The sequence below is a fragment of the Opisthorchis viverrini genome, assembly GCF_000715545.1.
Source record: "Opisthorchis viverrini unplaced genomic scaffold opera_v5_104, whole genome shotgun sequence".
Lineage (NCBI taxonomy): Eukaryota > Metazoa > Platyhelminthes > Trematoda > Opisthorchiida > Opisthorchiidae > Opisthorchis > Opisthorchis viverrini.
The window spans coordinates 1,164,144-1,177,699 of record NW_008751762.1 but is presented as its reverse complement, the minus strand read 5'-3'; the positions used below and the strand labels follow the sequence as shown (position 1 = coordinate 1,177,699).

Genomic DNA, 13,556 nt, shown 5'->3' with positions numbered 1-13,556 from the left:
CTACGGAACTGACAATATATGGGGACGTAACGGAGGTAGATAAATTTTCCATTCCACTTGTGTTGGGATTCATTCATACTTCGGTGATTAGGATCAATCGAACACAATTCACTTCAAAGGTTTTGTTCGTCGCGGTCATTGATACAGTTTGTATAAAAAGTAAAGGACACTTGTTAGAACAACATAAGTAGTTCTGTTGTTTTCTGTTCCGCTTTTGTTACCTCCTAAACGAAAGCTGACATTTTGTGGAATCAGAAAATGCGACAAATATGAGATGAGTATTGCCGTCGAGTTAATTTCTGCTACAAAAATGCGCACGCTGCACATTCACCAGTTGAGAAATCACCACTAACACATAACGGCCCTCCGTTTCAACGGTGCACGTGACCCATTTGTGTGCTCTAACCATGTACCAAGCCTGCGGTTTTCTTATTGACGCAGTGAACTAAGTTGAATCTATCGAATCGAATCCATCAGCTGCGTAGGTGTTCGGTGAGCGAGTGATCACTTGGTCATATATGCGTCGCTGTGGCCAAATGCATCACGTGACCAATGCTGTCTGCGCCCTTCCAGCAAGCCTCCACAGTGTTGTGAAGGTCTGTGAGGATGAGCTATTCAAGAGCCGGATAGTCTTGTCTTGATCATAAGCCCCATCACCATAGGTCACATCATTCGTTCGTTGGATGGCAAGTTGAGTTGATTGAGTAAACAGATCATTCACCAGTCGTCTAATCGAGGAAGACGCTCATCAAAGCCAACATCCGAAGTACACAAATAATCGAAAATCTCGGATACTGATTTTTCTCAAATCTCGCTGTTTCCCATAAGGTATTGAGACGGACAGCGCAAACACACCAGAGACGATTGGGATACAGCTGTGTGAAACACTATGAACTAGCAGTCTATAGCGATACCAATGTGGATTACACAGATGCAGTTGGCAAGATGTTTTACCGCCTTAGTCTGACGCTTTCTTCAGTGCATTGAGCTCAAGGTCCCTCAACGCCTGATCCGACCAGAAACACTGAATTCGGAGAGAATATTCTTGGATGCGCCAAGATCTCCGATAGCCCGCTGTAAACAATTGAAATTTTCCAGACAGGAAAATGTTCGTCAGTTTTTGGAGGCTAACTTGACAATCGCTTGAGCTAAAATAATGTAAGACTGTAAGTGCGTCAAACGACAGGTGGAAAGAATATGGTAAATTTTGCAGTAAAACACGCAATGTGGCCAGACATGAACCCTCGATTAATCTGCCATGGAAACCTCAGGTACAGAGTTTCTCTGAGGTACGGTCGTTTTCACCCTTTTTATCTGAATCAAAGCAAACGGGTGACGCAAAGGATTGTTGTGTTCATTTAGTAGCTTTTTAAATTTAGCTCGCTATTGTTATAAAGATGTTCAAAGTCGGGTCTTAGGCTTAGAACATAGTCTACCTTCCACGAGGCAGCTTTCATTGTGCGTTATTAAAAAGTAAATGCTTAAGATAAAATACCTGCGCTGAAATCCACGCTCACACCATACACACGTGATTCTCATCACCAAAATCCACCGACGACCAACTCCCTTACGGACCGTCTACTGCTGGTGTTACAATCGTTTTCAATTGACGTAGAAAGTTGTCTTGAATAATACCAACCCCACGTATTTATTTCATCAAAAATAAAAGTTTATTTTAAAAAAATAAGTCCTCGACAGAGACTAGTCAAGTCCCACGTCCTGTTACGGCATACATCGTCGTCATCATTAGCAGCCGAGGGAACCGCGTACACGTCGTACAGCGAATAAAAAATTCACATATCTCCCTGGGTTAATTGTGCATTGTAGGCTGAAGCTTATATAAGTAGTGCATAAATACAAGGTTGTCAGTGGACTTTTATTTGCAGAGACTCGGAAGAGAGGTATGCGTTGAAGGCAATAGCTTGGATGCACGCGTGCCAGTGAGGGCGCGGCTGGGCCATGTCCGACAATCTCTCTAAATATTGATGTGCCTTATCTCGAAGTCCTCATCTAGGAAGACGGCAATGATCAGTGCAGCTGAGTTTGCTGGTAATAGCTTTTATGCATCACTTTCAAGTTTGACCTCCCCTGGCTTGTTCCAATCCTTCACGTGGTTGTGCAAAAACAACCCTCAGAGGAGGTCGGTCAACTGCACCTACTTCCCACTGTTTTGACCAGTCCATTTCCAATGAGTCTAACGTCCGTTCGTTGAACGGAAAATGTCAGTGCGTGAGCACTGATACATGCATAAAAGCAAACTGAAATAGAACAGTGAATGAAGACCAAGTTCACAGAAATCTGTCTGCCTGAGTCCCAAAGAAATTCAGCTGTAATTGACAGCTTACTCGATGCTGTTAGTCTGTGATATAATGTATCGATTTGACGGTTGGAGAAATAAGCCACGAGGCGTAATGGGATAGACCGAAGCACTGTCAAACATAATCTGTGTGACCGCATATTCTACAATGGTGTTTGACACCACTATGTTTAGGTTATGGAACCTTATACTGAAGTTTGCATCTCCACCAGTAATGTGCCGAATTTCTTTCGGTATCAGGTTATCGGTATTTTTACCTTAAACGTAACATATCGACTACATGATCCAGACTTTTTTTAGATCGCATAGCATACGCCAAATCATTAATCTGCACTGAATCGTGTGCAAGTCTGATATAATAAGAAATTTTCGTTTAACTTGATGACTTCTGTCAAAACTGATTCTGGCTAGTCATACAGGCGTACCTTTTCATTATGCCATGGGTCTTGGTCAAAGTAGCAATGGATACTAGATTACGTGATTGACGATGTGACAACAAGTACACAAGCATCTCTTTCACTTTCCAGGCTCATGCAGAACCTATTCCAGTAGCTGTTAAAACATGCAAGCTAGAGACCTCCCTGGAGGATCGACAGCAGTTCTTGGAAGAAGCGAGTAAGTTTGAACGTTTCTTTCCGCTTGACGTTGACAAAGCTTCTCCCTCGATTTGAATGTACAGCTCGTGTAGTCGACACTATCATAAAGCTCACTTTGATTTCAGTCCGATTACTTAACACATACGTAGTTTTTCTCGCTGCTAACCACTGCGTGATTCCGATGAATTTATGTTACGTGAACGGTCAACCTCAGATCTGGAAGCATGAGGTAGGTACGGTATAATTTCTGTAGTTTCTCGGTAGAGGTTCCATCACTGCGCAAACACTACAAAATACTAGATTACGCTATTCTCAGTACAAACAGATGCATCGCACATCCTACAAAATAAACGCTCATAAAACTTTGATCCATTTCACCCGCCTACTTTGCTTCTGCATATCAAAATAGTCCATTGATTTGCATATAAACTGAATCTTTTAACTAACAGCCACATCAATAAGACACGCCGATCTTCACTAGATCCATCACCCACAGTTATCTCTGTGGCTAGATTTGAGGAGATAAGGCGACGGATGTTATGTCAGAATTCGTGCAGTACCAGAAGTATATTTGCGGCATATTGTGCTGCTGACAAAGATTGCCATTTAAGAGAAAATGTCGATCGATTTATTAACACACAGTTATTGACTCTACCATGAAAACAGAAGTGAACAATCATATATTCTTTCCAGACGTGTTGCGTATTACTGTGGTGTGTGCTACTGTATACAAATAGTACAACAGTAACAGTAATACGTTGCTAGATACGCTTTGCAGTTAATATATTTCCTGCATTCGTCGGCTAATTTCAGAATCGTTACCTATTCTTCAGGTATACTTCGAGAGTTCAGTCATCCACATATTGTCCGGTTATACGGCATATGTTCAGAAGACCCTATTTGGGTTATCATGGAATATGCACCTTTTGGAGAGGTGAGTAGCTGGTTATGCCTTTCGTACTTGGCTGATGAGAGGTGAATCCACCTGCGTTGGCCCGCTTCCACCATCTTAGTGTTTATGCAAATAGTGTGCTTCAACACCAGTGACCGAGCAAGAGCCTACAGGTTATCATCCGCTGGCGCATAGTATGCGAGTAACTCATTCCGGATACGTGAACTCGGACTCGACCAATGCTCCAAAGTTACTGACAGTAAAACGGTGGAAACCGTTTTGGCGTGGCCAATACGATAGCATATGGCAGCTTTCTAATATGCATCCATGTAGAACAAGCTGATATCACGTCTACTATAAAGATATAATAGGTTGGAAGAAGCTGCTCCGACATTCCCGTACGTGGGAGAAAATCGTCTTTCGCCAGTGATTGACGATGTGACAACAAGTACACAAGCATCTCTTTCACTTTCCAGGCTCATGCAGAACCTATTCCAGTAGCTGTTAAAACATGCAAGCTAGAGACCTCCCTGGAGGATCGACAGCAGTTCTTGGAAGAAGCGAGTAAGTTTGAACGTTTCTTTCCGCTTGACGTTGACAAAGCTTCTCCCTCGATTTGAATGTACAGCTCGTGTAGTCGACACTATCATAAAGCTCACTTTGATTTCAGTCCGATTACTTAACACATACGTAGTTTTTCTCGCTGCTAACCACTGCGTGATTCCGATGAATTTATGTTACGTGAACGGTCAACCTCAGATCTGGAAGCATGAGGTAGGTACGGTATAATTTCTGTAGTTTCTCGGTAGAGGTTCCATCACTGCGCAAACACTACAAAATACTAGATTACGCTATTCTCAGTACAAACAGATGCATCGCACATCCTACAAAATAAACGCTCATAAAACTTTGATCCATTTCACCCGCCTACTTTGCTTCTGCATATCAAAATAGTCCATTGATTTGCATATAAACTGAATCTTTTAACTAACAGCCACATCAATAAGACACGCCGATCTTCACTAGATCCATCACCCACAGTTATCTCTGTGGCTAGATTTGAGGAGATAAGGCGACGGATGTTATGTCAGAATTCGTGCAGTACCAGAAGTATATTTGCGGCATATTGTGCTGCTGACAAAGATTGCCATTTAAGAGAAAATGTCGATCGATTTATTAACACACAGTTATTGACTCTACCATGAAAACAGAAGTGAACAATCATATATTCTTTCCAGACGTGTTGCGTATTACTGTGGTGTGTGCTACTGTATACAAATAGTACAACAGTAACAGTAATACGTTGCTAGATACGCTTTGCAGTTAATATATTTCCTGCATTCGTCGGCTAATTCCAGAATCGTTACCTATTCTTCAGGTATACTTCGAGAGTTCAGTCATCCACATATTGTCCGGTTATACGGCATATGTTCAGAAGACCCTATTTGGGTTATCATGGAATATGCACCTTTTGGAGAGGTGAGTAGCTGGTTATGCCTTTCGTACTTGGCTGATGAGAGGTGAATCCACCTGCGTTGGCCCGCTTCCACCATCTTAGTGTTTATGCAAATAGTGTGCTTCAACACCAGTGACCGAGCAAGAGCCTACAGGTTATCATCCGCTGGCGCATAGTATGCGAGTAACTCATTCCGGATACGTGAACTCGGACTCGACCAATGCTCCAAAGTTACTGACAGTAAAACGGTGGAAACCGTTTTGGCGTGGCCAATACGATAGCATATGGCAGCTTTCTAATATGCATCCATGTAGAACAAGCTGATATCACGTCTACTATAAAGATATCATAGGTTGGAAGAAGCTGCTCCGACGTTCCCGTCCGTGGGAGAAAATCGTCTTTCGCCAAAGCGGTGGAACTGGTGCAGCTATTCAAATAAAGAAATTCGTCTAACACCTCAATTGGGTCATCTACACGCACAAAATTCGAGTTCCATCATTATCGGTTTTGCAACGCTACTCTGCATCCCGCAGTTACTCAGCGCATGCCAAAACGTACTACATACGTACCCAGGTTCTTTACTATGATTTTCATTTTGATTGGAGCCTGATAGCCAACGACCAAAAAGCATTCGCGCTGCACGGGTGTTAAAGGCTTGACGGCAGTCTTCATTGGTCATACTTTTGACAAGGCTGAAGAGGAAAACGGACACAGGACTACCTTAAGTGACACAGCTTGACGTATTAAACCCTATGGATAGTTTTCCATGGAACATTGCACATCCGAGAGACAGATTTAATGGCCATGAATTCGAGAGACACCTTTACCTCACAGATGCTCACACAGCTTCAGACGGTCAGCAGACACCGGAAGCTCCCAAGTGGGAAAAAGACAATTTATATTTCTAGAATACATATAGCCGTTTCAGAGCCTGTCGAAGAGTGAAATTTAACTTGATTTTCAGACGTCTGTCGTCTCCTGAATACTGCCAGTGTGTGGAGGTAAGACTGAAAAAGCAGACTAATTGCAGGACAGTTTTCATGTCATCTTTTTTAATATTGGGATATTTTTTGTAGGGTCCGATTCTGCAGGGAGGGTTTCCTCATTTAACGTAGCACTAACAGAGCACCCTACTTACAAAATCAGTGAAAATCACCCGACAATCCACGATCGGTTTCATCATACTTGAAACCCATCAGATAAACGCAGTCCCTGAGGTTGTCAAGCTAATGTGGACTACCAGAGTTTTCAGCAACCTTATGAGTAGTATGTTCCGTCTAGAAAATGCACTGTAATAATTACTAATATGGCAACCGAAACCAAATATGGTCTTTGTGCAGTATACCAAGTTGGAAGATATCATCGGTAAGAGCTTCAGCTTGAATCCAGTTGACTCAGCCAAGAACACCATCTTGTGCTGTAAATGAGCGATCTCAGATCGGTGCTGCCGATGTTAGACAATTTCTCGGAGATATTGCGTCGATGTAGAAACTGTGGACAAATGATGTCCCGATGGAACCCAAACATCAGCACTTAGGGTCAGCACTAGGGTCGATTCGTTTGCCTCAGATATAACAGTACTATGGAATCAACCATCTTCTTTGGTATCTGGTGGCCACATGATACAACTAGACGTACAGTTGATTCCTACGTTGACCACAGGTTGCACGATGAGGATCTGTCTTGACCATTCTTGCTGGTTAGAAACTGTTGGTGGCCAGTACATAAATGAGATAGTCGCCCTTTGTTGTTCTTTCCAATCGGCCATTCAGATTCGATTATTCGGGGCTCAGTCTACCTGATTGGACTTTCATATCACCTGTAAAGATGACACCATCAATGCATTTTAGTCGATGAATCATTCCAGACATCTCTTGGAAGTGTGCCCCGGTCCTAACGAACACAAGCTGTTACAGCACAAGACGTATCGATTCTGACGTTGAGTGGTGTCAAACTTGATAAGTTGAGGAAACCAAACACCACTGTTTGTCCGAACCTTACGCAACGAGACTCGTTCTGGGTTTTACTCCCACGCCATGTACATCATCGAACATTTCCCTAGGACCATTGTACATGTGAAAAACAAAGCATGAAAAATCTTAGGCATGTTGTGTGTTTCTAGGTGCTTGAACAAACTTGAATCTTTACGAGTGTTTCTGAAGTACACCAATCATCGATTTTAGGAATCTATAACTCCTGAACGCGCATCAATGAGCATTAGGTTGAAGGTTATGGAATAATTTATGGCCCATAAAAACATACCCCTAAAGGAACTGTAAAAAGTATAATTAACCGCTCACAAAGGTGAGGAAAATGGCAGAACCATTTGGCACATAAAGATGGATACCTTCGAAAAGTTAGTTCATCGAAATATGCACATATATATATATATATATATGCAATCGTTCCACTGAAATTATTGGATTGGGTTTTGGCAGGATACAATACACTCCATTCAGCTGCTTACACAACGTTTACCACGAACAGTGATCACTTGTCTATGCCAAGTCATTTTGATGTCGTTCGCATGTTTCGTTCAGCTTGACCCAAAGCTGACAACTGAGTGTTGGTCAGAATTTTCATCGATCGTCCTTAAAGTTCAAGCTCAGAACCTCACAATACAACGTTGAAGCCTTACATTTCGTGAATGTAAAACTTTCTTCCGGCCAAGTGGTTGTACACAACCACTAAGCCATCGCAACGCATCACTCAGTAACTCAGTGATAATGTCACCTCGATTGGTGATGAAACGCTTGCAATCAAATCGCCCAGCTCAGCGAGCAAGCCAACGCTCATATATTCTGTCCGCTTTGGTTTAAAAACCACCAGTGCTCGACTTCGATTCTTTTCTCAAACATGCATGCCTGATTGCAAAGTGTGACCAGTAAATTGGTCACTGTGAATTTCACCCATTTATCTGCACCCACTGATTTTAGCGGCAGATTAAATGTTATGCGCTGGACAATTCTGAGTGACCATCTTATCTCGAGACATTTGCTACATGGCTTCTTTAGTTCATCTGTGCTCGGCAGACGTCCGTAATTGTTATCTCACTTTTTGCCGGAGTTTAAAACGTGGATTGGAAAACCTCTATTCTTAAACAATGAATGCATAGGTTACTGATTTGAGGCGAATACCCTCTCTTACGCTGAAAGCGGAAGCTGTAAACGTGTACACCAGCAAGATGTCTTTTTACCCATCCCGTCCACCGCCCATTTGGTAATGTGCTCTCCACTTCGAATATACATCTGGTTGCAGGGTCCTGTGTGAAGCGCCAACTAAGAAAGAACCTTACTACGTCCTTCACAAATTTTGTTATGCGTAACACGGGATATTTAGAAGCATCCCAACTATTCGAAGCTTTACATGATGCCTTTCAGACCCTGTCTCCAGATTATGAAAAGCCATCAATTACTTGCTACCTGGCTAAAACGGATGTAACGACGAAGGCAGCAATCATTATTGGGAACTTGTTAAGTCTCTAGACAACATGCGTCACTCCTTCGCACATACCAGCCAAGTATCTCGTAAAAATAAATGTTATAAAAAGTTATTTCGAAATATCACCTCAAGCTACATCATGGCGTGTTAAAAGACATTACTAGTATCCTCATGTCATCGGCTGAGAGGATTTATTGAGTGACCAGCTAGACTTTTCAACTGTCCGCTTCAATTCGTAATGGTGATCTGAGATTTATTCAACTAATTCTGGAAGGTGACCTGGTCAAAATGTGAGGGGTGTCGGCTTGACAGCTTGCTCAGAAGTGACTGGTCGAATCATTAGCCATTCTGTTTTGGGATGTACTCGACGGGTGTGATATGCAAATGGTTTATCGATCTGACAGTAGCTAATTGGTCAACACTTAGGAGGTTGAGCTTTGAGGAATTTAGTTAATGTTCCAAATGTACAGGGTGATTAATTTCTGCCTGTCTCCACAAGAAGACAGTTCCATCAATAAAACGGCGTCGGCAGTTGCAACACATCAGAAATATAGGCCGTGAAAGTACTTCATTTTCTTCTCCCAGCTTTGGTCTTCCGATTGCCATAAACAAATGATTTATCAGGTGAAAGTTAACACGAAACAATTTGAGACCAGAAAATATCTGCATGTTCACAGCACTACTGACGGTGATAGAAACTCAAAAGTGGAACTCTCATTCAGAAGCAGAAGTGACCAACCAGGCGATAGCTGCTTGCATTTTGCGTCGTAAGTGATGCGCTCTCTCTAACAACGATTGTTATCAACACTTTGCAATGGAAAACACAACATTCTTTTATATATGGTGGTCAGACAAACCCACTGTGTACCTTACACTTGTGACGTTTATGTGCCGCCTGAGCGACTGTGAATTAAAAAAATTCAGTCCCTTGGGAATAATCTCATTGTGGACACGTTGTAGCCATCTGGGACATGCCACCTTACAACATTTTCATCAGACTTTGGAGATTTTCTATAGTCTTCTCCTTCTAGACAGCCATCCGCATGGTCACACAGTTGGACTGCTGATACGTGGTTTTATAGACAAGAGCATTTTACTTCGAAGAAGCCTGTTTCTGACATCGGAGATGACGCAGTTTAACGGATAGTGTTCGCGCTTTTATTCTCACAGCGACATCATCTGTTGCATCACATGCAACGCTTGCTCAGCTGTTAAATATGCATCTATTACTAAACCAAAACTATTCATTCTAATTATTCCGAGGGTATAAATACTGATGGCTCGACTGCATTTATTGAATGCTGGCCAGGTGAGTGTTCATCTATTCGTACTGCGTCGCAATTGGCTTGCGGATGACTCGCCATCATGCGAGATATGACCAATGAGCGTTTGGGTAGGCACTCTTCGTACGTCTGAATGTGTTTATATAGCTTTTAGAAAGCATTTGCTATCTATTTTCGGCCTATTTTACTCATACTTTATCAACCAGTCAGACACTTATTTTGGTGGCCTCCGTGACTTACTCTGCTTAGTTCATTCTCAAGCTACTCCGCGTTGTGGCCCGATTTTTTCTAGACCTTTAAGGGGTTTACAAAGCATTTTCCAGTTTTATACGGTTTTCACTTACTGTTCTGTCCGGTGTTCGGATGTATATTCTCTTCACCTTAAAGAAATGCCTTATTACCTAAATGACTAGTATTTTCTGGTAAATGGCAGGGTCACTGGATAAAATCGGAGTGAGACCTAGTGGTGTAACCGAAGTTTAGGAAGGACATAGATAAAAAATAGCAAATAAAACATTTTTGAAGTGCTAATAACGAGAAAAATTCTGCTTAGTTTCTGATAGGTTTGGGCTTGGAACTCCAGAATCATAGCGCTATAAGATGTTTTAATATACCGATGTTTTATTGCCCCATGAACTACATTCATACTAATTTGTTTGCTCCCAGTAACTCAAATAATGTGTGAGAAACACAGATGTGAATCAATTGCGAAGTCTGAATATGTTTATCTGTTTTTGTCGCCTATTCATATCTGCCTCCCTGTTTCGTGTATTTTAAGCTGCGACATTATCTCCTGGCCAATCAGACTAACGTTCCGTTGTCAATGCGGATCACATTTTGCTATCAAATTGTCACGGCGCTGACCTGTTTGGAGGACAAGAAATGCGTACATAGGTAAGTATCACGTGAGCTATCAAGCTTAGTAACAGCTTATCCATATTCGTTTATTCAAGTTGTCGATAATAAACTACCTGTAGGTAAATTGGGGAAAGTTTAGTGTGGTTTGTTCCTCGAAGATGAATTACTTAGGTCACTGATTCCAGTCAAGGTACTAGTGTAACGGTGATGGGGAGACACGCGAGTAGTATGTGTTGTTCGTAGAATTTCGCTTTGCGTCATTTGAAAAGGGGAGATCTGTTGCCGAATTCGTGGTACGACTTTGTACCATTTGCTTGGATTTGACTGACAATGGAGTGGAGTCAGTGAATCTCCAGGAAGATTCAAGAAGACGCGTCCGGGGGGAGATGGTTGTCCAGTTTTTGTGAATAAGATGCAAATTAGGGTTTTGCTTCCCTGTTTAATGGTCTGTAACCGATCAGTTGGCATTTCCTAATAAATAATCCCGCTGCGAGGGCCTTCTTCCTTTCACTAGTAGTTAGGTTAGTGGACCCAATTTTTGTGGTACATTTTCACGCCGGAAGTATGCATGCGTAATTGAGAGTAATAATACAAACAGACAATTTTTTAAACGTTTATATGCAATGTTTTTTCGGAATTTTGAGTAGGCTGAGTCCGCGTCTACGAAGACTTACCATTGCTTGTTGGTTTATCGATTACAGACGGCTGGAGGCTGTGGCAGTCAGATTGCCAAACACAGATAATCAATAAAAGCTGCTGTTTTATCAACCCCTGAGGTCAATGCAACTCTAATCGATATGATACAGTGTGCCCAGTGGTACACTGGTCGTCATCATTGTGTCAATTCTCCCGGAAAATAAAAACTGTTTCCGAAGTGCTTAACGGTCTTCAACTGCGCCTAATATTTCCCATTTCTTTCCCATATTACTGACAAACTTTGTAATTCCACCGATCATTTAAATCAACTTTGGTTGAATCATATTGTAAATTTTGATTGAGAGGAAACTAAATTTCAGTCCACCCCGCCCCATGCATCCTGGATCCTAACCTACTCCGTTCGATTTTGGTTGCACACACGCGCAGGGACATTGCTGCACGGAATATTTTGGTCGCTCGCGAAGACTGGGTCAAATTGGCTGATTTTGGAATGGCAAAAATGTTGCAGGATGCCGAGGAATTCCGAGGTGCGTGTCCAGTATTTGAGCCACCGCTAATCTGTGTCTGTTGTAACCAACACCAACTCATTGTACCGTTAGTGGCATTTGGAAATCGGATTAAGGAGACCCCCGCAGTTTAAGGAGCATCTTTTAGATACAAGTTTATGGTAAGTTGCGATTAATGTGAAACTAAGGAGTAGTTGGACGACTTCTGATTGAAAGAATACAACACCTGAATTGACTTGATCGTTCCTGAACATCGTTGATGAGGCTGCGTAATTTGGGGCTGTAGGCTGACTCGGCAGTGCACTATTGTACTTGTTTGTCATATTCAGCGAATTTTGCATAATGAAATTCAGTGTGGCCCGTCAGATACTCTCACCGAAGTGTGTATTCGATGAAGTCAAGTACAGGGCGAATTCATACGCATTTATGTGTATTTTTGTAAGACTGTGTAAAAAGCAAGTAGACTTTTCAAATCCGCTCATTTTTACGTTGCTGAACAGCCGATGGGTTCCTCGATTGGCGGCTAATCTCCAGTAGCTTGTAACAAGAACAATGCTTGTTCAAGAAGGTCAAGAAGAAAGATACTGACATACTTTGTGTCCATTTACTTCCTATATACCGCTAGGGTCGTTTGAACTGCAAAAGCCCTTTGGGATTCTGATTTGCAAAACGTTCGACTCCTATATATAGCCGTACATAGAGTCTAACGAACTGCTTTAGCTGTAGTACTCAGTTGCTCTTCACCTGATAGATGATTGAGCGAGCTGCAGATGACATGATCAGGTATGTCACTTATGTATTGCGTTGGGCCATGCTAGTTTGTTCGCGTTTCAAGGCTTCTTTTAATCCCTCCGATGGACGTACCATTGCAGGTGAACTGACAAGTGCAATATGTCATGATACAACTGATGTTAACGATCTTACAGCTAGCAATGGTACAGCTCGTGTACATCCCTTCATACAGAGCTGTGCTATACTTTAGTAACAGCCGGGTAAACGTTTGGGCGTAAAAGCACGATCATCAGCTTAAGGAATCCAACAGTAGTATCCTTAGGTGGCAAATTTTGTTCATCCATTTTTCAGGAAAGAGGTAAGAGTAATTACCTGAATACGTCTTTGTACAAGTGAGTTTCCTCCGCGAGTCTAGCCATCGTGCAAATCTGTCTGGCTTTATGGAACAAATCAAACAACAAACGTCCCTTTATGCTGTCCTTGACAGTATTTCCTAAGAGCCAAACAAGGATACTTGTATTAAAGATATCTGGACCACATCTTCATTATCACGAACAGTGGCAGACGGTTAGATATCTGCTTTATGTCAATAAGACTGTCCGTTAGAACATTTTTTCACCCGTGAATTTTAGCTAGACAACATAATTCAGGCGGACTGATCAATACCCGAACTTCACTAATTCTTGTCTGGTGCAGCACAAGCTTGCCTTTCTGCGTAATTTATTCCACAGCGCCAGACAGCCTTGTATCTCGAACGTAATGCGCTCAGATATTGTTTCTTAACTTTCCACATTTTTAACCCCCTGAAATCCGCATAA

The 13,556-nt window shown here is 42.1% G+C and overlaps 1 protein-coding gene across 1 annotated transcript in view; it reads left to right on the top strand.

Annotated features, from left to right (window-relative positions):
* The window catches only part of T265_13813 (hypothetical protein), a gene marked incomplete at both ends in the record, with an annotated part of 71,704 nt that overhangs the window by 29,900 nt on the left and 28,248 nt on the right, over positions 1-13,556 (top strand). Inside the window, 6 exons of the mRNA XM_009170625.1 lie at positions 2,845-2,932; positions 3,747-3,847; positions 4,282-4,369; positions 5,184-5,284; positions 10,764-10,879; positions 11,927-12,027. Coding sequence (XP_009168889.1) covers positions 2,845-2,932; positions 3,747-3,847; positions 4,282-4,369; positions 5,184-5,284; positions 10,764-10,879; positions 11,927-12,027 — 595 coding nt within the window. The remainder of the gene's footprint in view (positions 1-2,844; positions 2,933-3,746; positions 3,848-4,281; positions 4,370-5,183; positions 5,285-10,763; positions 10,880-11,926; positions 12,028-13,556) is intronic.